General features: G+C 47.5%; 2 protein-coding genes across 4 annotated transcripts in view; both read left to right on the forward strand.

Annotated features, from left to right (window-relative positions):
• The window catches only part of Usp4 (ubiquitin specific peptidase 4), a 36216-nt gene extending 23526 nt beyond the window's left edge, over positions 1-12690 (forward strand). For both annotated transcript variants that reach the window (XM_006978319.4, XM_076577026.1), the window contains 11 exons: positions 84-167; positions 710-804; positions 2178-2369; positions 3031-3119; positions 3627-3851; positions 6550-6620; positions 7033-7151; positions 7933-8082; positions 9414-9517; positions 11353-11441; positions 12086-12690. In XM_006978319.4, the coding sequence (XP_006978381.1) occupies positions 84-167; positions 710-804; positions 2178-2369; positions 3031-3119; positions 3627-3851; positions 6550-6620; positions 7033-7151; positions 7933-8082; positions 9414-9517; positions 11353-11441; positions 12086-12247 (1380 nt within the window). In that variant the 3' untranslated portion in view covers positions 12248-12690. The remainder of the gene's footprint in view (positions 1-83; positions 168-709; positions 805-2177; positions 2370-3030; positions 3120-3626; positions 3852-6549; positions 6621-7032; positions 7152-7932; positions 8083-9413; positions 9518-11352; positions 11442-12085) is intronic.
• A 166-nt stretch (positions 12691-12856) lies between these two features.
• On the forward strand, positions 12857-18861 carry C7H3orf62 (chromosome 7 C3orf62 homolog). 2 transcript variants are annotated; one of them, XM_042281654.2, is made up of 4 exons: positions 12857-12971; positions 13745-14149; positions 16160-16251; positions 18364-18861. In XM_042281654.2, exons 1-4 carry the CDS (start codon positions 12916-12918, stop codon positions 18627-18629), a joined length of 819 nt encoding a protein of 272 aa, XP_042137588.1. In that variant the 5' UTR covers positions 12857-12915; the 3' UTR covers positions 18630-18861. The 2 variants fall into 2 exon arrangements, with proteins under 2 accessions (XP_042137588.1, XP_006978382.2); XM_006978320.4 differs by having other exon boundaries at positions 12946-13427.
• Positions 18862-23943: the final 5082 nt, after the last annotated feature.

Here is a 23943-nt window from a genome sequence, read left to right on the forward strand (position 1 = left end):
CCTGTGTCCCATGATGTGTGCTTCTCCCAGGCCATTTCCTGTCTCTTGGAGGACTCCTGTCACCTTGACTTTCTCCTTTGCAGTACCGTGTGACTGTGCCGTTGATGGGGGCCATCTCCGACCTGTGTGAGGCGCTCTCCAAGCTGTCGGGCGTCGCTGCAGAGAATGTGAGTAGGAGCCATCCGTGGCCCTTACCACAGCTAAGTCACTGGCCCTTCGGAGTTCACTTTCAAGCTTTTGGTCGCTTTTGAAAGGCTGTTATTATTGGACAGCACTAATGTGATCGTTGGTGTGTATCTTGGATACCTCATGGCTCCTGGCCTTGACCGTTATCCCCTCCAGCACAGGGAAACACCATTCCCTCCATTGCAGTGTTGTTACCCCTTGTCAGAGGGGTGGGAGTAGGGCTCTACTTCCATCGTTGTGTGCTGTGTGGGTGTGGAGATTGGCTCTGGAAAGCCCCTGGGGTTTCTAGACAAAGACCAGTCTCTGATCAGCACTCACTTGAGGGCAGATGTTAGCAGCATGCCAGTGCTGTTGACAGCCACGTGACTCCCTTTCAGGCCTGGTCCTAGCCCTGGGGCTACTCCCATGGTGGTCTCTATAGGCAACATGACAGCAGGGTGTTTCCACCCTTTGTTTCTGGGTTTGCATCAGTGAGGAGGAGCTCTGTGAGCCCTTCTGTCATGTTTCTTTCTGTACTCTTTAGATGGTGGTCACAGACGTATATAATCACCGGTTCCATAAGATTTTCCAGATGGATGAAGGTTTAAGCCACATCATGCCTCGAGATGACATTTTTGTGTAAGTACTTAGCAGTTCCTGATAACTGACCAGAGGAATCGTTGTAGAGGCTTTGCCTTGTTTGTGTTTCCAGGGCTGACATCAGTGCTCCTGATGTAGTTGTCCTAGGACCTGGCCAAAGGAATTCCTTCTGCCCCCACAGAGCCCTGCATAGACCCAGCTTTGGTCAATAGTTTCTGGTTGCTGAGAGGACAGTTCAGTGGTTCTGCTCTCAGAGGTTCCTTGCTCAACAAGAGTCATAGATAGGCCAGGTGGTATCGGGGCACAACTTTAATCTCAGCACTCGAGAGGCAGAGGCAGGCGGATCTCCGGGTTTGAGGCCAGCCTGGTCTACAGAGTGAGTTCCAGGACAGCCAGAGTTACACAGAGAAATCCTGTCTTCCCCCCACCAAGGAAAAAAAAAAAGTCACAGCCGTATACGAGACTAGGACAAACAAAGGGCTGTGGTATGAGGGACTGGGTTCTCTGCCTCCATCTCTTGATTCTGAAGCAGTGTCACAGGGCCAAGGTCTCCATCAGAAAAGATTAGCTGTTGGCAGCTCGGGCATGCTGCAGATCTCTGAGATTCCATTTTCTCATCACCATGAAGACATTCCAAAGTGCTGCTTTGTGGCCACTTTTGGGAAACAGGGTTTGTGTTGTCTACTTGGGTACAGATGTTGAAATGGACTTAAACTTTGTGGCAGCTTTCAACCAGCCACTTGCTCGAGGGAATTTTACTACTGGCCTGTGGTAACTTCTATAATCCCAGCATTGGGGAGATTCAGGCAGAAACGGTTTCTGTGACTTCAAGGCCAGCCTGGGATATATAGTAGGTCTAGGACAGTCTGGGCTACCTAACAAGACCCTCTCAAAAATAAACAACTTAGTTGGTAGAGTGTTTGCCTAGTGTACACCAAGTACTGGGTTTGATCCTTGTCTTCAAATAAACCAGGTATGTCTGTAATCCCAGCACCTGGGAGGTAGAGGTAGAGGATTAGAAGTCTGAAGGTCCTCTTTAGTTACATAGTAAATTTGAAACTTGCCTAGAATAGGAAAGGAAGAAGGAAGACTGAGACTAAAAATTGGTTGATTTTTTTTTTTAAAATTGAGCTTTGTGGTGAGAAAAGTTGGTAGATGAGTTCACCACAGTGGTCCAGATGCTGGCCCTTATTTCTGTTGATAATCAGAGAACAGCCCACAGTTGAAGTCTTTTGGGGCTAAGAAGCAGAGTCTGGGCTATGTAGACTCATGTGTTGAAAGTGATCAATCTGTAATCACCTTGGAAATGGCTAAAGGTCCTCTGTCTGTTATAATCACAGTCCTCACCACCTTGCAGCTTATATCTAGTCCTGCTGGGGACCTGCTGTGACCCTCTTCTGTGATTCACCCAGGTATGAGGTGTACAGCACTTCCATGGACGGCTCGGAATGTATCACTCTTCCAGTCTACTTCAGAGAGAAGAAGTCCAGGCCGTCAAGTACTTCTTCTGGGGCTGTGCTGTATGGACAGCCCCTTCTCGTTTCTGTCCCTAAGCACAAGCTGACCCTCGAGTCTTTGTATCAGGCTGTTTGTGATCGCATCAGGTTGGTGCCAGAAGTGCAGTTTGGTTACTATCTGGGATTAATGGGTCCAGCAACTTTAGTCCTTTGCAATATCTCTGTTGATCCCATGTTCTCATCTTTGTGAAAAATGGCATTGTGCCAGCCCCTGGGAGGGTCAGGGTGGAGGCTAATGGGATGGAGTAACCAGCACATGTTAAGTACCATGAGCCAGGGTTTGTTCAAACCTCGGATTCCTAGAATCCTATCAAGTATGCTTAGATGGCATCCAGTTGGAAGAGTGCTTGCCTAGCATGCACAGAGCCCTATGTTCAGTCTCCACAACCCATAAGCCGGCCATGGGGATAGTGCACACATGGATCTTAGCAGTTAGAGTGGAGGCAGGTGGATCAGAAATTAAAGGTTATTCTTAAATAGAAAGCAAATTTGAGGCCAGCCTAGGATATATGAAACTCTGTTTCCAATAAAATAAAATAATGCACATGGTATTCCTAGAAGACTTGAAACCAGCCTCTCTGGTGTCTTTATTGGCTTATTAAGTTACATGTGATCTCTTAGTTGCATCTTCATTTCCTGATCCATTACATTACATTTGTTAGCAACTGAATGTAAACTAGGTACTGCTTCATAGCTGCATAGTGGAGAGAGTTAAAAGTTCACACTAATCGTCTTTTGTTTTTTTAAGCCGCTATATAAAACAGCCTTTGCCTGATGAGTTTCTCAGCTCACCCTTGGAGCCTGGGGCCTGCAATGGCTCCAGGGGCAGCTATGAAGGTGAGCATTCTTGCTGTGGGGTTGCAATGACCACGTTGTTCTTGACTCCCTCTTCTTTCTTGGAAGGTGTTAAATACATGGAAGTATTTGAGTCTGGGCTGGTAGAAGGCAGGGTCTCTCAGTCCATTGTTAACGTCTCTGCTTCCTCATCATGGAATAGCACACCTTGTCAGCCCCTTGGGGACTGTCACATGTTAAATCAAGTGCATAATACTGTAGAGGTGGATAGTGGTAGGTGCACTTTAACATACACAACAAAATATGGAAGAAAATATAACACACTTAAGTATTAAATAAATGTTTTATGGTTTATTTGTGGGTTTTGTTGTTTTGAGGCAGTCTCATGTAGCCCAGGCTAGCCTCAAATTTGCAGTGTGCTTGTGGCTGGCCTTGAGCTCACTATCCTGCCTCAGCCTCCTGAGTGCTGGGACATCACCATACCTGGCTAAATAAAAATTGTAATATTGAAATATGGGATTTATACAGATTGTTTCTCATGTGTATCAGGAGACGACGATGAAGAAATGGATCATCAAGAGGAGGGAAAAGAGCAGCTTTCGGAAACAGAAGGCAGTGGTGAGGACGAGCAGGGAGACGACCCTAGTGAGGCCACCCAGAAGGTGAAAGGCCAGCCGCGGCACAGGCGGCTTTTCACCTTCAGTCTTGTGAACTCCTATGGAACTGCTGATATCAATTCACTGGCAACGGACGGAAAACTCCTCAAACTCAACTGTGAGTTCTTTCTCGGGCCGTTCAGCTAGACTTGGGACCCTTAGGATCCATTTGAAAGTCCCTTCACCTGACCCTCACGCCATCAAGTTTGAACTGTTTTTATGTAGCTCTAGGACCAGACATGTGAGGCCCTTGGAGAGTGATTGAGGGCACATATACTCTTCATCCTTCAAAGGATTTTCACCTTGTTCCTTTTGGTGGTGGGGGTGACAAGTTTGAGACAAGCACGTGTGCGCTCGCGCTCGCTCTCTCCTCTCTCTCTCTCTCTCTCTCTCTCTCTCTCTCTCTCTCTCTCTCTCTCTCTCTCGTTTTGTTTTTTGAGACAGGGTTTCTCTATTTAGCCCTGGCTGACCTGGAACTCGCTCTGTAGACCAGGCTGGCCTGGACTCAGAGATCCACCTGTCCCTGCCTCCCAAGTGCTGGGATTAAAGGAGTGCACCACCACTCTCTTGATTATTTTTAGGTATATGTTTTACCTACATGTATGTCTGTGCACAGTGTTTGTGCCTGCTGATCATGGAGACCAGAAAAGGGCATCATATCCCCTACAGCTGAAAGTACAATTGTGATCCAACCACCAAGTGGATGCTGGGAACGAATTCGAGTCCCCTGTAAGAGGAACAAGTGCCATCTCTCTGGCCCAAAGAGAGTCTCTTGTAGGTCTATTTTGGTCTCAGACTTACTGTGTAGCTGGTGCTGGCCTTGAACTTCTTTTTTTTTTTTTTTTTTTGGTTTTTTCGAGACAGGGTTTCTCTGCGTAGCTTTGCGCCTTTCCTGGAGCTCACTTGGTAGCCCAGGCTGGCCTCGAACTCACAGCGATCCGCCTGGCTCTGCCTCCCGAGTGCTGGGATTAAAGGCGTGCGCCACCACCGCCCGGCTGGCCTTGAACTTCTTATCTTCCTGTCTCTACCTCATGAGTCCTTGGATTATAGGCATGCACCACTATGCCCAGCTTTCACCTGAATCCTCGATGACCGCATATCTGCAAGACCTTTCCTCTGGCTCAGTGATACTTCTTGTGGTCTTGTTAGGAGCATTTCTGTAGACTTGTTTCATTCTTAAGAATAAGTTCATTTTTCTCTTTGTCCCAATAAAAATACTTAATCAAATATGATGCAACTAGAGGGTAGTTATAGATTTGTCTATCAGTTACCTGGAGCTTTGTAATCACAACAGCATACAGTTGGGAAGAGGCATCCCTAGGAAGTAAACGTGCATCTTGTGTGATGTCTCCATGGGCCAAGTAGGAGCTGTGCGCTTCTGTGTCTTTCACCTTCTTTGATTAGGCAGAACTTAACTAGTTAACCGCCAGTCCTTCGCCTTCCTTCTCTCTCTCTCTCTCTCTCTCTCTCTCTCTCTCTCTCTCTCTCTCTCTCTCTCTCTCTCTTTCTCTTTCTCTCTCTCTCTCTCTCTCTCTCTTTCCCTTCCTTCCCTTCATTTTAATTTTCAAAGTTTTATTTTACGTGTTTGAGTGTTTTCCTGCATGCATGTATGTGTCCATGTGTGTGTAGTGCCTGCAGAGGAATTAGATCTGCAGAGCAGTAAATGATCTTAACCTCTGAGCCATCTTTAAACCCTGACTTATCCCTTTCAAAATTTTTTATGTGAATGGGTGTTTTACCTGAACATATGTCTGTGCACCATGTGTGAGCCTGCAGAGGCCAGAAGAGGAGACCACATCCCCTGGGACTGGCATTTCAGACAGTCAAGAGCTGCCATTGGGTGGTGGGAATTGAACCTGGGTCTTCTGGGAGAGCAGACAGGGCTCTTAGCTATTAAACCATCTCTCCAGCCTCTGACTTTTTACATTTTTCACTTACTTAATTCATAGTTCTAGGGATTGAACTCAGAGACTTGTACATAAGAACGAAGGGCTCTAGTATTAAACTGTAGTTCCCTACCCCCCCCCCCCTTCTTTTTTTTCCAAGACAGGGTTTCTCTGTGTATTCTTGCCTATCTTGGAACTCTGTAGACCAGGCTGGCCTCAAACTCAGACATCCGCCTGCCTCTGCCTCCCAAGTGCTGGGATTGAAGGCATGCGCCACCACTCCTGGCCTCCTTTGTTTTTTGAGACACAGGGTCTTATGTAGCCCAGACTAACTGGTCTTGAGTTTACTCTGTAGCCGAGGATGGTCTTGAGCTCCTGATCCTGCTTTTGCTTTCTAGAGGCTGAGATCACAAGTAGGAACTACACCCTGCTCTCAAATTTAACTTTGCTTCCTTAATTCAGTCTCCCTTGCTGTCTCTCGACCATTCAGTGCCCTGGGGTGCTGACAGTGGTGAGCTGGGATAGTGTAGGGCTTGTTTCATTTTCTGTCTTTCTATCTTTGTGTTACTTGGCGTCTCCCCGATAACCAGGTGGAAAACAGTTACTTTATCTGTCCTGTCAGATGTTCTTGTGGTTCAGGCAAGAGGAAAGTCTGTTCCCAGTCACTCCATCTTGACTCTACATATGTCCTGTCAGAATTCTGGGTGTTGGAGTTTATCTGTGTAGCATTAAGGAAGTCTTTGTCAAAAGATTTGGGAGGTTGGGGTTCAAATGGTTGCCCCAAGGCCTGGCATTGCTCTCCTTGGTGGCTGGTGATGGGTGAGCAGGTGTGGTGGTCCTGCCTAAGGGTGGCCCCTCTAACTGGTCACTTGGAGAGCCTCTCTTTTTGCTGTCATTCTACAATGAGTGACACTCTGGTCCCCTCCACAGCTCGATCCACACTGGCCATTGACTGGGACAGTGAGACCCGAAGCCTTTACTATGATGAGCAGGAATCTGAGGTAGGTCACTCAGGGTTTGGGGTCAGTGCTCTGTGCTGGTTTCTGCTCTGGAGATACAGTAACAGTCTGTAATCTTGCTGATTGGACAACAGTGTAACACATTTTCCTTAAGAACTAAAATGAAGAGCACCCGAGCCTTGGTTGTTTTGGTCCGGGACTCCAGATAATATAGTGGGTCCCATGCAGAGAGCCCTGTAGCTCTTTCCTGTCTCTGAGACAGGGTTTCTGGGTAGCCCTGGCTGTCCTGGAACTCACTTGTAGTCCAGGCTGGCCTCCAACTCAGAGATCTGCCTGCTGCTGCCTCCCGAGTGCTGGGATTAAAGACGTGTGCCACCACTTTCTGGCTGAGAGCCTCAGTATCTTAAGCTGGTAAGATTGTTCTCCACCAGAACTAAGCACTTATTTCTTGCAGGCCTGTGAGAAGCACGTGAGCATGTCACAGCCTCAGAAGAAGAAAAAGACTGCAGTAGCCCTGAGAGAGTGTATTGAGCTCTTTACCACCATGGAGACGTTGGGAGAACATGACCCCTGGTATGCATACCCAGACTCTGAGCAGAGGATCCATAGGCCATAAGGTGTCTTAGGGTTACTGGGACCATCTGTATGCGCAGAAAACCCTTACTATACTTGGAGAGGTCACCTTTTTGCATAGCCAGACCTATAATACATTAGTTTTTTGTTTGTTTGTTTTGAGACAGGGTTTCTCTGTGTAGTTTTGGTGCCTGTCCTGGATCTCACTCTGTAGACCAGGCTGGCCTCGAACTCACAGAGATCTGCCCGGCTCTGCCTTCTGAGTGCTGGGATTAAAGGAGTGTGCCCCCAACACCCAGCCTATAATATATTTTTGTGTGTGTGGACTGTGTTTTCTGGACTAAAAAAGCCATTGTCCTGTTGCCTTGCTCGTAAGAACTAGGGCTGACGGGTTCAATTCCCAGCACCCACATGGCAGCTCACAACTGCCTGTAACTACAGTTCCAGGGGATCTGACACCCTCATGCAGACATGAATGCAGACAAAACACTAATGCTAAAATTACATTTTTTTTTGTCCAGAAGGGTTTCTCTGTGTATTAGTCCTGGCTGTCCTCACTCTGTAGACCAGGCTGGCCTTGAACTCACAGAGAACTGCCTGCCTCTGCCTCTCAAGTGCTGGTATTAAAGGAGTGTACCATTAAACCCAGCAGAGAAAATTCTTTAAAAAAAAAAGAACTAGAGTTGAGTCCTGTCTGAAAGGGTAGCTCTTGTGACAGAGTGGCTGTGTCCCCACATAAGCACGCAGGTGGCTTCCTGCTGCCCTTATCTGTTCTCCTCAGGTACTGCCCTACCTGTAAGAAGCACCAACAGGCAACAAAGAAGTTTGACTTGTGGTCTCTGCCCAAGATCCTGGTGGTTCATCTCAAACGCTTCTCCTATAACAGATACTGGCGAGATAAGCTCGACACAGTCGTGGAGTTCCCGGTCAGGTGCGTGTCAGCAAGCGCACTGCTGGACGTGGGCGGGGCTCCTGTGCTGCTCGGGTGAGGGTGCTTGAGTTAGGTTGCTATTACTTGGCTCTGGGAGGTTGGCTTGTGGAGCCATCCTTCCTTCCTCCCCCCACTAACAGGGAAAATCCCTACGAGAACAGTCCCGAGGATTGTCTGTGCCACTGCTGGACCTGGGGCCCGCTTGGCTGGTCCATCATTGGTGTCAGAACCTGGCCTCAGCCAGGACAGCACAGGCTGGGTGCTGCTTCTCACTAACAGGGACGTGGTGGCCAGAGTAGCCTACCCGAGGGAAGGGGTCCTTAGATGAGTTTGGTTGTGCATGCTTATAATCCTTGGCTGAGGCAGGAGGATCATTGATTGCAAATTCAAGGCCACCCTGGTAGTTAAAAATTCTTTTACCTTTTTTTTCCCGTTATTTTTGTTTTTTCCAGACAGTGTTTCTCTGTGTAGTCCTGGCTGTCCTGAAGCTCACTCTGTAGACCAGGCTGGCCTCGAACTCACAGAGAAACACCTGTCTCTGCCTCCCAAGTGCTGGGATTAAAGCATGTGCCACCACCGCCTCACTTTTACCTTTTTTGTATTTTTGAAAATTTCAAAGTGGACCACTGAGACAGCTCAGCGAGTAAAAGCACTTGCCACACAAGCCTGATGGCCTGGGTTTGGTTCCTGGAATCCATGGTAGAAGGAGAGAACCAATTCTTTTTTTTTTTCTTCTTTTTTTTTTTTTTTTCTTCGAGACAGGGTTTCTCTGTGTAGCTTTGTGCTTTTCCTGGATCTCGCTCTGTAGACCAGGCTGGCCTCGAACTCACAGAGATCCGCCTGCCTCTGCCTCCCGAGTGCTGGGATTAAAGGTGTGCACCACCACCGCCCAGTGAGAACCAATTCTTAAAAGCTATCCTCAGTCCTCCATACCTGTGATGTGGCATTAATGGCCACGCTCAGTACTCACTCAAACACATCATACAAATAAATACACAATAATAATAACAAAGAAAATTTCAAATAGAGTAAAGCTTCCTAGGGCCTGTTCTGACATTTAAATGATTATAGCCTTGGGTGGTTGTAATTCTGTTAGTAACAGCCTCCCCCACTCCGGAGCTGAAGCCCTCTTAGGCATCTCTTTACCCCTCCTGAAACCTACATGGTGTGGTAACACCACACCTTGGATCTCGCCCAGTTCCTGGTCTGACAAATGGTCTGTCTCTTCTCCCATAGTTAGAGTGTTTCTGTATACTCTGCTCTGTTGGATGGAAGGGGTCGTTGGGTTACAGACTTTAACATATTTGTGGGCTATTATGTTTTTTACTCAGAGCTCTGAACATGTCCGAGTTTGTCTGTGACCGGTCAGCAAGGCCTTATGTTTATGACCTAATTGCTGTGTCCAATCACTATGGAGCCATGGGGGTGGGTCACTGTAAGTATTGGCATCTGCTTCCTTCCACCAAGGAAGTGCCCTCCTGGTGTTCTCTCAGCCTCTTCTTCCTTGATGCCAGGCACTGCCATAAGCCCTTGGCTTGTTTATGGTCTCGGGGCTGTGGGCTTTCTCAGTCTCTCCTCCCTCCCACCCCCTTCCTTTCTCCTTTCTAAATTTTCATATTCTTTAATTCAGTAGTGCTAACTTTGTGAGAGGTTTTGTTTTTTGTCAACACAGTTCCACTGATTAGCTGATGCTGGCCTGGGACTCATCATGTAGTCCAGCCAGGGTGTCTAGGGTCCTGGCAGTCCTTCAGTTGGCCGTAGCCTCTCACCGTGCCTCTGGATCATCTGACAAAACCATTGGCCTTTGTTTATTTTGATTTTTCAAGTAAGGCTTTCTCTTGTGTGCAGCCCTGGCTGTCCTGGAACTAGCTGTGTAGATTGTAAACCAGGCTGGCCTCCAACTCAGAAATCTGCCTGCCTCTGCCTCCCAAGTGCTGGGTTACAGGTGTGGGCCACCGAACCGACTCACTGACCTTTTCTAACAGTGGTGTTAGTAACAGCATTTGTTAGCACAGCTGTTGAGGGCCTTGATCAGAGAGTAGTTAGCCATTTCCCAGTGACGAATGGAGAAGACGACATAAAATCCCTGTCGTTACAGAAGTAGTACCCCAGCCCTGCAAAATCAAGAAGCAGAGAAAATACAAGGGGCGCAGAGCCCTGGAGCGAGAGATGCCAAACTTAGTCCACTTTTGGTTCGGTTTGGTTTTGGGACAGGAGCTCACTGTATAGCCCAGGCTGGCTTGTAACTTGCCCGGTAGCCCTTGATGGCCTTCAGCTCCTGTCCTTTCCACCCTCCTGTTTACCTGCTGAGATGATGCATGTACACTACCATACCCAGCAAAAAGTAGTCATTTCTTTGTTTTGTCCTATTTCCCAGAACTTCTGACATTTAAGTTCACTTTAATGGAAACCTTTTTGTGTTTTTTGTTGAGATGAGATCTTACTATGTGGCTCTGGCTGTCAGAATCCTTAAGTTAATCCTTAGCTTAGACTGCCACCTGCGTTTCAGTTACAGCTGTTCCAGTTTTCTCTGTGGCTCTGGATTCTACGAATGACCATTTTTGTTTGATGGAAATCTCAGGCAAGTGCTCTGTCACTGCACTGTCTCCAGCTTGATCACAGCCATTAACTGGACACTGGGCAGCGAGAGAGATACTCCAGAGTGGAGAACCCTGCTCTTCCAGAGGAAGAGTTCAGTTCCCAGCACCATGTCAGGCGGCTCACAGCTGCCTGTACCTCCAGCTCCAGGGAGCACAGCACCGCCTTATGGGCACTTGGCACCTGTGCTCATACCCACCACCCTCATGTAATTAAATCACAGATCTTGATTAAAAAGTAGACAAAGCTGGGTGTGGTGGCGCACACCTTTAATACCAGCACTCAGGAGGCAGAGGCAGGTGAATCTCTGAGTTTAAGGCCAGCCTGGGCTACAGAGTTGAGTTCCTGGACAGCCAGGGCTACCCAGAGAAATAAACAAAAGTATTGTTACTTATATGTATGTACATACTAGTTGTTACATGATTTGGTGGTGGTGGTTTTTCTGTTTGAGACATGGTCTCATTATACAACCCTGCCTAGACGCGGCCAAGTTGGCCTTGTACTAGGGATAGTACCCTTGTCTCTGCTTCACACTGGTTATCCATTATTCGTCATTTTAGTGTTAATATTTTTGGGTATGAACTTGTGCTTGTGTTTAATGCTAGCCTAATAAAATAATCAGATTAATTTTTTCCGGTGGCCATTAGAGCGTTTTTGTTTGTAACTTGGCAGACACTGCATATGCGAAGAACAAACTGAATGGGAAATGGTATTACTTTGATGATAGCAATGTGTCCCTGGCTTCTGAGGATCAGATAGTGGTGAGTACCCTGCCCAGGTACCTACTTCTCCCCGTTATCCTATCAAGTAAAAGCCAGAAAGGTCCTCTTAGGCGAGATGGTTTCTTCATTAGCTGGAGAGGCTCTGGGTGGAGTTAATGGACTGCCGTCATTCTAGATCTTTCCTAATGGAGCAGCTCAGTTTTCCTTGAGGTACTGTATCATAGTAACCCTGCATTTCCCCACAGCCATGGCAGGGTCATCGGGGGGCAGCTAGGAAAGGCCTTTATGGCTGCTCCTGGGTGTGGGTATTCGAGACAAGATGTCGGATTCCTGAAAGTGCTTGTTTATTGAGATTGCGCCTTCCTATATATTACTGACTATAAACTCATTTTGTATGTTAGGCTAGCCTCAAGCTTAAGGTAGTTCTCCTGCCTCTGCTTCCTGAGTGCTGGGACAGGTGTGTGTACCACATCCAGTTTAAGATTGATTTTTTTGAAACAGGGTTTCACTCGGAAGCCCAGGCTGGCTTTGAACTTGGAAAAAAATCCTCTTCTCTTAGGCTCTTCCTCCCCTTGCTGGCATTCTAGGCAAGAGCCATGATGAGTTTAGTAGTGTAACTGCGGAAGAGGTGGGGACCAGCGAGCCGTTCCCAGTGATGGACCCCGCCCCTTGCTGTGTTTTAGACGAAAGCTGCCTACGTGTTGTTCTATCAGCGTCGGGATGAGGAAGGCCACAGTGCGGCTCCGCTCACCAGTTTCCCGGGTTCTTCGGACGGAGGGACGAGACTGGGCAGCTCACAGCAGGGCTTGGCGGACGACGAGGCTTCCAACATGGACACCAACTGATGCTGATTCAGTGACTGCCACCGCACAGCACCGATGTCACCCCAGGAGAATGTCTCTGGAACTCTTGAAGACTGCTCATGTCAATCTAAAAACCAGCTGAGGAAATGACCTTCTTTATGAGAAGAGGAAAAAGAAAAAAAACAAAAACAAACAAACAAAAAAAGACCCTGCTCTCTCAGAAGGGTTATGTTAAGAGGCTGAATTATTTTTTCTTTTAAACAGGTGGTGATATAAAACGTGTGGAGATGGAATGTGGGGTGGGATTTGGTGCGCAGTGGTGTGTGTCTCATGGATTCCAAAGAATGGAGAGGAACACCCTGTATTGCGTATGGTGCAGCCATGAAGAACCATGCAGGGCTGCTCCGAACTCCTGGGTTTTGGGTTCTGGTGCCCACACTGGTCACCCCAGTAGTCTGGCCACAGTAAACCAAGCCTCCAGTAAAGTTGATGTTGTCCTCGAGTTCTTTGCTGTTCACTGAGATGGGTTTATAGTTTATAAACATTAGCCACCGGAACCCGTTTCTAGTCTCTGTGTTCTCAGAATTTCCCGGTTATTGGGGGTCTTGTTTTCAGTTTCTCATGGAACCTTGAAGTTCTGACTCCACTGCCCTCGATAAACAGACAGATTCTATGTGGAACTTTCAGTAGCTCTCCCTTAAAATAGGTCCATGCGTAAAACGGAGCAGTGTGGCGTTGTGTTCCGTGTTGGCCTCAGAAGAACACGGTGGGTCTTTGTCAGGTCTTCAAACACTCGAGTTAATGAGGTTTAAGAAAATACTTTTTCTGACCCGGTGGTGATGACCCACGCCTTTAATCTTAGCCCCCGGGAGGCAGAGGCAGGCGGATCTCTGAGTTCGAGGCCAGCCTGGTCTGCAGAGATCCAGGACAGCCAGGGCTGCACAGGGCGCAACCCCGCGCCCGCCCGCCCGCCCGCCCTGCCCCAGTACGTTTTCGGTGATAGATCCTTCCAGACCCGATCCCCTCCCGGATGCTGCCCGGTCACTCCCCCAGGCGCGTTACTCATTGCTCCCTGTCTGCTGACGGCCCCTCGGGCCTCGGCTGCCCTGTGGTCATGTGAGGCTCCACCGACCTTTAACCCAGTCCGTGAGGGTTGGCGTCGCCGGTCCGGGCACGTGAGCGAGCCGGTGACCGTTGGGCACCGGTGTGCGGCCACGGCTGGGTGAGGACGACGCAGCGGGGGCCCTGCCGGCCTAAACTGGCCATAGTTTGGGGACCCAGACAACAACTGGGGCGCAGTAGGGGCGGTGGGAAAGGCCTGGCGGGCACCAGCTGAGGGAGCCCTGGGGGTGGGGCGGCGCGGCCCGGGCCTGCGACCTGGGGTCCTCCGAGAATGGCGGGCAAAAGGAGGAGGATGTGGCGTAAGGGTGGGGCAAACTCACAATCGGGTTTAATCTCAGCCTTCGTATAGCATCATTGTTGCCGCGTTGCTCTGTGCGTTTCCAATTATTAAATAATAAAAGGCGTGGTCGCTTTTAGGGAGATGTCTGAGAAACTGCGAAGATGCAGGAAGGAGCTGACCGCAGCCATAGACCGAGCCTTTGAAGGAGTCAGGCATTCCCAGGAGTGTGCAGGCCCGCAGAGGCCGGACGCCTCGGCCTCGCTCGCCTCCCTGCCGGTGCACAGACTGCCCTGCAGAAACCCACTGGCTGCTTGCTCCTCGGCTGCCCCCTGCGCTGGTGCCTCGTGTTCTCCTGAGAATGAGAATCCCGTCTTTGCGCCACACCATGTCCCAGTTAATACAAAACCCCTTCCTTTATACCCCAAAAGAAAACCTCTGACCAGCAAGGAAAATGTGTTGATGCACTCTTCCATTTTGGCACGTGAAAGACAGTTTTGGAGAGCTGCGGGAGATGGGGAAAACTGGAGAAAAGAAAGTTTAAGGTGATTCTAATTCGATAGCTTAATAGCATCAATTAGGAAGAATTGTTTCCTTAAAAAAGTTGAACGTCACGGATTTGATTCATTACTAAGCTAGCCTTCTCTTGGAAGTGCTAAGAACGTACAGGAAATTATGTTCATCAGAATCTGACCCAACAGACAGTTATGTTTTGTTGTGTTGGGCTAAAAGTGTGGTTGATAACCCTAGATATCCAAACACTCATGAAAGCCAAAGGGTGGTCAGCGTTAAATAATTATTTTTAAATTTGTGGGTGGTGGTGAGGATTGAACCAAAGGCCTCATGCCAGGCAAACATTCGACCACTGATCTACAAGTCCTAGCAATGTTTCCCTTATACTTTGAGGGTTTTCCTAATTTGTATTGTATACGTGTGGATGTCTTGCCTGCAAGCATGTCTGTATGTACCACATGCATTCCCCCAGTGCCTGCAGAGGCCAGAAAGCCACGGCATTGTATCCCCTGGAACGAGAGTTACTGACAGTGAGCTGCCATGTAGGTGCTGTATATATCCGGAAGAGCAGACAGCGCTCTTAACTGATGAGCATCGCCAGCCGACCTAAAAAAGATTTTTTTCTATTTTTTAAAAATGTTTAGTATGTAGATGCTTGTATGTGGTGTGAGTGTAGGCACAGGTATGCCACAGTATGTATGTAGATGCTTGTATGTGGTGTGAGTGTAGGCACAGGTATGCCACAGTATGTATGTAGATGCTTGTATGTGGTGTGAGTGTAGGCACAGGTATGCCACAGTATGCCTATGGAAGTCAAGGGAAAAACTTGAGGAGCTGACTCTCCAACTCAAGTTGTCACGCTTCCATTTGCATTCCTGAGTCATTTTGCCAGCCTATTTTTGTTTTTAAGACGGTCTAAAGTAGACCATCTGGCTTTCCACGCTCCTGTGTACTGAGGGTGACTTTGAACTCAGATCTCTTACGTCCCAAATGCAGGTATTACAGGCATGAGCTACCAGTCCTCAGTGATCTGATCTAAACCCAAACACAACCTTGGGCTGCAGAAACAGTCTTCTGTAGTCAGAGCCGGGGCACTAGCCTTTACCTTCCTCTGCCCACACTTAGATCCACGGCTAGGTCCTGCTTCCTGGTTTATCTTTATCTTTGTTTCAGCCAGGCTGTGGTGGCAGAGGCAGGTGGATCTCTGAGTTTGAGGCCAGCATGGTCTACAGAGCCAGTTCCAGGACAGCCAGGGGCACACAGAGAAATTTGATCTCGAAAAACCAAACCAAAACAAATTTTGACTATCTCCTTTAGACCTACTAAGTAACTACAAACTGCCTCACCCCAGGTACCTTGACTTAGAGCTGGGCTGATTGTATATGATATGAGTTAGCTGTGTGGCCATCTTGCCTATCCCAAAGTTAAGGAATTGAGAAGCTATTTAACTGCAAATATATGTGATGGTTTCATAAACATTAATGCAGCCTGTACTGGAATGGGTCATTATGATGTTGCTATTGGTTTACACTGATTTAGTTAGCAGTTTCTGGTTATTCTCATAGCATAAAAAGTAGTCACCAGTTAATTTTAGTCTTAGCTGGGGCATGGTGGCATGTCCTGAATTCCAAGCACTCAAGAGCTAGAGGCAGGGGGATCTCTGAATTTGAGGCAACCCCAGTTTACACATTAAGTTCCAGGCCAGCCAGGGCTACATAGTGAGACTGTGTCTTAAAACAACAGGAGCTGGAGAGATGACTCAGAGGTTAAAAGCATTGGCTGCTCTTCTAGAGGTCCTGAGTTCAATTCCCAGCAACCACGTGGTGGCTCACAACCATCTGTAATGAGATCTGGTCCCCTCTTCTGGCCTGCAGGCTACATGCAGACAGCACACTGTACATAATAAATCTTAAAAACAAAAACAACAAGAAAACACCAACCCAGCTGCATTTTAGATTATCTGAAGTTTTTAAATTATTTCCTGAAAGAATGTCTAATTCCCCATCTTCTTCCCTCTCCTCCACATCTAATCTGGACTGCAGGAAGGATATGGAGAGAGACTTAAAAGTTGACCCAAATATGCTGCTCAGCAGTTCTAGCCAAGAGGTCACAAAGGATCTGCTTGATATGATTGGTGAGTAGAGAGCTGGGCCATCCTTTCCTTGGTCCTTCACACAGGCCAGGAGTCCACACATCTTGTTTGGTAAATTTAGTTTGCTCACAGCAGACTCTGTAGAGAACAGTGAAATAATCAGTACTACTCCTTTCCTCAATGAACAGCTAACCTCGTGAGGTCACAGGTCAAACAGATCATTACCTAAGTATCTCCTAAGGATCTGGGGTCCCTGAAGGAAGAGATAACAGCCTCCAAGCCTTAGTGCTTGAATGTAGAGCTGAAGGAAATGGGGTACAGGCCTAAGGAAGGAGAGAGAATAAATTCCACCCAGAGTGGGAAACACAAAAGTGGAAGAAATCTTAGCTGAGTGGAGTGGCACCTACTTTAATCTCAGCACTTGAAAGGCAGAGGCAGGCAGATTTGTATGAATCTGAGGCCAGCCATGGCTGTAGAATGAGACACTGTCGAAGAGAATAAAATGCCATATCTCTCTGGAAGTAGCCACTTAGCATAGTCCTATATGTCCCGTTAGTTTTCCTTTTCAAATCTTTTTATTATTTTAGTTATGCATATGGCTTTGTGTATCTTAAGTGTGGGTATGTGCATATGAGTGTGGGTCCCCTCAAAGGCCTCCCTCTGGGGCTAGAATTACAGGTGGTTGTGAGTCACCAGGCATGGGTACCAGGAACTAAACCTGGGTCCTTTGCAAGAGCAGTAAGTGCTTTTAACTGCTGAGGCATCTCTCAATCCCCCTTCCATTTTTCTTCTCTCTCTCTCTCTCTCTCTCTCTCTCTCTCTCTCTCTCTCTCTCTCTCTCTCTCTCTCGTGTGTGTGTGTGTGTGTGTGTGTGTGTGTGTGTGTGTGTGTGTGTGTGTGTTTTCAAGACAAGGTTTTTTGTTGTAGCTTTGGAGCTCTGTAGACCAGGCTGGCCTTGAACTCACAGAGATCCACCTGCCTCTGCCTCCCAAGTGCTGGGATTAAAGGTGTGTGCCACCACCACCCAGCTCCATTTTTCTTTAAAAAAATTTTTTTTTATTAATCTAGGCACAATTTAAAGATTATGTGTATGAGTGTTTTGCCTGCATTTATATCTGTGCACCATGTGTATATGCCTTGTGCCCAGAGGCCAGAAGAGGGTGTTAGCATTCCCTGGAACTGGAATTCCAGAGTTGTGAGCCACCATGTGGGTGCTGGGGACCAAACCGCGTCTTTCTTCTACAAGAACAGCAGGTCCCTTAACAACTGAGCTATCTCTTCCAGCACCTACCCACCTCACCCCACTTTTTTTATTTTGTTTTGTTTTGGAGACTCCCTAGGGGCTATGCCAAGCTTTTCCTTTTTCAGACTCTGGCTGGGTAGGCCAGGCTGATCTCAAACTTGTAATCTTTCTGCTTGATCCTTCTGAGTACTGGGATGATAAGCATGTACCACCACACCCAGCAGTTAGACGTTTATCCTACATACATTCTGTATCTGAACTGTGTGTCCTATTTCTAAATAAGTCCTATTGTACAGTGGACCAGCAGCTCCTGGTTAAGGGCTACATAGCCTCAGGCATTGCCAGAAACTGTTGACTGGAAGAATCTCCAGATTAGAAAGGACTTGAGGGAGAGCTAATGAAGAATGGTACTCAAGTTGGGTCCCCAAGCCTCTCTGGAACTTTGTAGGACTGACTGTCCTCTGATAGCCCCAGGTGATAAACTGAAGTCATTGCTACTTCTGCCCATCACCAGTCAGTGTTCTGATTACACTAAAGACCCTGCTTTTCAGACCATCTTGTCATCCCCACAGGTCAGAGAGTTCTGAGAGCCTGAACCAGCATGTTCCATTCATACCATCCTTGGGAATGGAGGATAATCAGGCTGGATGAATTGTGGGGTGTAAGAGGAAGGTACCAGGCCCCCTCACACTGTGCTGCTCACTTGCATGTGCGGGATAGGACACACCCAAGTTCTACACAGCCTCTGAAATGTCTTCTTGCTTGCTAGCTTGTGGTAGTAGGCATCGAGCTAGACCAAGGTTCTTTTATGAGTTACATTAGTTTTATGGTTTTTAACTTATGCCTGAAATGTTCTCAGAAATGTCTATAAAGAACTATAAAGCTTAATGTCCTTTTGTTGTTGTTTTAAGACCATACAAGTATCCGAACTATTGAAGAACTGGCTGGAAAACTAGAATTTGAAAACGAATTGAATCGTGTGTGTGGACGCTGCCAAGATTCACCCCTCAAGGAGGAGGCCTGGGCCCTGCTTGTGGACGAGAGCCCTCGGAAGGCTTTGGATGCTGACCCTGGTAGCCTCAAGCAGGCTTTTGATGACCAAAATATTGTTGAGACTGTTCTGGACCTGGAGGAGGACTACAACTTGATGACCTCTTTTAAATACCAAATAGAGTAAGGAGAGTTGATTGTCAGCAGCCACAATGGTTATCAGAAGCCAGTCTTTACCAGGGGTTGGCAGATCCTGAATTGCCACATCCTGTTGAGTTCCTGCAGAATCCCAGAGCTGAGAACCTGGGCTTTAATATTCTGTTATTTTGAAATGTTTGGAGTTTTTTTGACTTGACATTTTTTAAAGTGTGTTTTTGGTTGGTGTTCACTATTTACAATACAAACCTTGGTAGCTTGTGCCTCTGCTCTTTCTCCTCATATTCTTTTATACATATCCCTGGAACAGTATGGGAACTGTAACACAGGTAAGCTCAGTTCAGAAGAGTCAGGCTCAAACTGAAGTTTGGCTTTGGCCCTCTGCTACCTGTGTATTCTGCTCTCCTCACACACTTTGCACACAGGGATCCCTGTTTCCTGTGTCCATGTTTTCTTCATGTCCTAATTTACCTCCCTTAATTCCCTATTCCTACCCTACCCAGGGCAATGCCTCTCTGTGCAGATCTGCTTGAATCAGTTTCTGGTAGGATTCCAGGCTGTCTCATTTAGGACCTAATATATCCTCCACAGACATGTGGACCCCTGCTGAGGGCGGCAGGTAGGGGAGTCAGTACAGGTTTACCTATCCATCATCATACCTGAACCACATCATCACACCATAAGTAGTTCTATAGCAAAGACCATGCTGAGCCAAGACAGAGAAGGGACCAGGCCGTTGCCCTCCTGAGGTCAGCATAGCCAAAAAAAGGCACAAAAGCACAGTAGCAGGCAAGATGACTCATGTGGATACAATGTGGTTGCTGGGAATTGAACTCAGGACCTCTGGAAGAGCAACCAGTGCTCCTAACCACTGAGCCACCTCTCCAGCACTCATTCAATTATTTTAATCTTGGGATTTGGCTCAGTGGTACTCAACTGGTACATGCAGTAGCGGCAACATATCACTTATCATTCATGCCTTCACCTGGCAATCTCTCAACACACCTAGCCACTTGGTCAAATGAACCCCCGAGATGAGTGTTCACTGGTTCCCATCAGGGATGGTCACTGGCATTGCCTGCCTGAGGCAAGAGAAAAGGAAGTCTAACCTTTAATCCCTGCAGGAGGGAGCGTAGTTAGCAAATGTAGCCTGTGAGTTAGAGGTCAGACTTGGAATGCTCACTTGGCGGCCTCTGCTCAGGTTGTTCTGGATGGAGGGATGTCAGCCTACTTGCTACTCATGTTTATAAAATATGTCTCAAGCCAGCACATTATTTAACTGTATGTGGAAGTGGACTTTATTTTTTTGGGTTTTTTATTTTTTATTTTATTTTTGAGAGAGAGAGAGAGAGAGAGAGCGAGAGAGAGAGCGAGAGAGCGCCTGGCTGTCCTAGAACTCCCTATGTAGACCAGGCTGGCTTCTAATTCACAACCATCCGCCTGCCTGTCTCACAAGGGTGTGCACCAGCAGGCCCTGCTGATGCAGAACTGAATCCCTGCCTTACCTCTTACCCCATCTTCACTCTTAAGGATGAACTAGACCCGGTTGCTCTTCTTTTTAAGACTTTTGTTTGTTTGTTTCTGTGTTGCTCTGTCTGTCCTGTAACTTGCTCTGTAGACCAGGCTGGCCTCAAACTAACAGAGATCTGCCTGCTGGGATTAATTAGTTAATTAATCCCAAGCTCTGGGATTAAAGGCAAGTGCGAACACCAGCCAGCCAGATTTACTCTTATCTAAAAACTAAAGAAAAGCTGTAAATGTAGAGAGGAGAAACCTGTAGACCTGACAAATCAGGAGACTTCTCATCACCAGCAATGCCGTGTGGACGTTAGAACAAGGACCACAGGTGATCGTGGTGCATCCCAGTACTCACAGAACTTAGGAGAACAAGGCAGAAGAATGGGAAGTTCAGAGACCAGCCTGCTTTATATAGTGAGGTCCTTTCTCAAAAAGTGAAAAGGAGGAGGGCTGGAGCGATGTTGGGAGTACTTACCCTTTCCAGAGGGCCTCAGTTTTGCTCTCAGCTTCATAAAGAGAAGCTCACAACTGCTACACCTCTAGCTCCGGGGGATCCAACGCCCTCTTCTGGTTTCCTCTGGCACTTGTACTTATGTGACATATACTCGAATAGATATACATACATATAAAAACCAAGATCCTTCAAATAAATGTAAAATCTTAAAATGTAGATGTGGTGGCTAATGCCTGTAATTCTAGCACTTGGGAGATGAAGCAAGAGGATCAGAAGTTCACAATCATCCTCGACTACATCACAATGCAGTGGTTCTCATCCTGTGGGTTCCACCCTTTGGGGTCAAAGGACCCTTTCACAGGGGTTGCCGAAGACCATCAGAAAATACAGAGGATAGATAAGGATAGATAATTCAGGCTCACTCTGGCCAGACAGGGAGGTACATTTTGGTTTTGTTTTAGCCAAGGCTTTGTGTGTGTAAAAATATCATCTAAATGAGAGCTATTCTTCCTCACTAGTCGAAACAGATGTTTGGCAAAGTAGGCAAGCCCCAAGTCTTTGACATGCCAGCCCCAGATTACTCAGGTGGGCACACATACCCCCTCACCTGTTTACATCCCCTGGCTCACTGATGTGCCCTTAACAGCCCTTCCTGCCTGTCCTCTGCTGGGCTCCATGGGGAGGAGGAGGAATTGTTTTTCAGGAATTTGCTGGAGAGGATATAGGAGCCTAGAACATAGCATTTCATAAAACTAAAGGCTTTCAGGGTCCAAAGGCATTCATGATGCATGACACTTGACCCTGGTCATGTCAGAGAAACTTGAAAATGTTTGACGTCATTCAGTTCCATCCCCCGCAGTTCATCTTGGCACGCCAAACAATTGCTGAATTGTTTCCGTGGAAACACCAAACTGCAATTTGGATTACCAGAATCAAAATAGAAACAAGGCAAATTCAAGAATAAATAGAAGCAGTGGAACCTGCTGGCTGCAAAATGCAAATCCAAATCACAGCATAAGACGTATGAGAGCTGCGTCATCACCCTTCAGATTTCAGGTTCTAAGGCTGCGTCCCACCAAGATGCTAAAGCTTTAGAAGTAGACTGGTGGAATCTGAGACAGTCAGGCAAGCGCTAGTCTGCAGATATTCCTAGAACTGGAGGCTGGAGGCTTAGGGAAACAGCAGGGGAAGGCGGGCCAGGCAGAGGCAGAGCCGCTGTTGTCAGAGCTGAAATGCTGACCCCGCCCTCAGGCCAACTGCATGGCAGTGCTCCCCACACCCAACCACAGCTGCCCTGGCTACCGAGATCTAGTTCAAGACCCTGCCCTTGACACCTACCCATGTGAGTGTCAAGGCACTCCTATGAGCGTGCCTTTGTACCTGTGCCAGGGAGGGAGTTCCATCAGGCACCTGAAACCTGTCTTTTCATTTCTAGCTCTCAGTGTAGGGTAAAAGGGCCAGCCAAAGAAATACACTCTGTCCGACCAACGCAGTACAAAAACCAACCCATCCCAGAGCAGGAAAACCTACGGATTCCTGAACACAAAACCAACCAATCCCTGATCACAAAATCCAGCCAATCTCTAAACTTGTCCAAGCTCAGGGATTGAAACCCAATCAATTCCCACCCTGGAAAAACTCTAAGAAGCCCTATATATAAGCCCTGTGCCTGTTCAGTTTGCTGTGGCCTTTTTCCACCTTGGCAGAGTGGCTGTCCTCCTGTATTTTTCCCTCCCAGTAAATGTCTTGGATGAGGTTTGGGTGAGACCTTCTTTCACCAGAATAGAGCAGAGCGGAGCAGAGAAGAAACTTAACACTTAGCTGGGGAAACCCTCCCCTGCAGGACCGAAGCATAACTAACAACTTGGCTGGGGAAACCCTCCCCTGCTGGAGCAGAGCTGTTACATTGGGGAAACCTTTCCCTGGAGCAGGGCTGTAAGCTGCTACATTTTTGTTTGTTTGTTTTGTTTTTCGAGACAGGGTTTCTCCGTGTAGTTTTGGTGCCTTTCCTGGATCACGTTCTGTAGCCCAGGCTGGCCTTGAACTCAGAGATCCGCCTGCCTCTGCCTCCAGAGTGCAGGGATTAAAGGCGAGCACCACCACTGCCCGGTGGTGTAAACTGCTACATTTAAGGTGACTTTGTGGTATTCCTTGGCTTCCTACTCAGGATCCCTTTCCATCCAGGCTGCGTTGCTTAACATGCAGCATTCCTCCAACTTCAGGACAGGACAGTGACTTCTTGTCCTCCTTTCCCTACCTCCTCGGCCTTCTCTTGGGCTTTCCCCTTTCAACCTCCGAGAAGATTCCAGAAGAATCAAGAGAACAGGAAGGAAACAGGCAGTTTGGCTGGGGTGGTGTGGGGTGGGTGATTTGGTGTGGGGTGGCTGGATTTTGTGATCAGGGATTGGTTGGTTTTGTGTTCAGGAAGCCGTAGGTTTTCCTGCTCTGGGATGGGTTGGTTTTTGTACTGCGTTGGTCAGACAGAGTGTATTTCTTTGGCTGGCCCTTTTACCCTACACTGAGAGCTAGAAATGAAAAGACAGGTTTCACGTTTATACCCAGAAACAAGCTAGTAGGATGTTAAGGGCATCCTGACACAGATGTAATTGTAAGATATTAATGTTCAAGGAAGACTGATGAAGATTTGATGAAGATCTAGGACCCACATGGTACTTCTCTGAGGCACATAAGCTTAATATTGCAGGGGAAAAAAGGTGCGAGTCCTGGAAACAGGGAGGCTTCAGAAGTCATTTACCCAATTGTCTGATAGCTGAGAATTGCTGAAAAGACTGTCATCCCCAGATCTTGTAAGGTTCTGGCAATTTTTCTCCTTGGTGTGGGAGAACATTAATATTTTAGGTTCCAATTAAGTATTTATAGAAGGAACAAAGTTTTACTCAGGAAATGTATTTGACAATGGATCCAAGTCCTAGTGTGGAAAGACTCTCTGCCTGCCCTAGGCTGTCTGGAAAATATATGGTAAAGAGTTTTGGCCTTTGCCTGACTTAAAAAAAAAATCTAAACTACAACCTATCCAGCAACTGTTTTCTGGGCACACTGGGTGAGGGAAGAGCTGCTAGGAATTGTCTGAGAGCGAAGTGGGCAAGAGCAGGAGCCTCTTGGAGCTTCTGAAGCAACAGGAGGAAGGCGGCAAAAGGATCTCTGGAAGGCTCAAATCTCAAGACAGGGCTTCTGTGTGTGGCAGGGGGTTGATTTTGGTTTTTCAAGACAGAATTACTTTGTGTAGCCTTGGCTGTCCTGGAACTCAATCTGTAGACTAGGCTGGCCTTGAACTCAGAGATCCACCTGCTTCTGCCTCCTAGTGCTGGGATTAAAGGCGTGCGCCACCACACCTGCCTTAAGACAGGGTTTT

The sequence above is a fragment of the Peromyscus maniculatus genome, chromosome 7 (genome assembly GCF_049852395.1).
Source record: "Peromyscus maniculatus bairdii isolate BWxNUB_F1_BW_parent chromosome 7, HU_Pman_BW_mat_3.1, whole genome shotgun sequence".
NCBI lineage: Eukaryota > Metazoa > Chordata > Mammalia > Rodentia > Cricetidae > Peromyscus > Peromyscus maniculatus.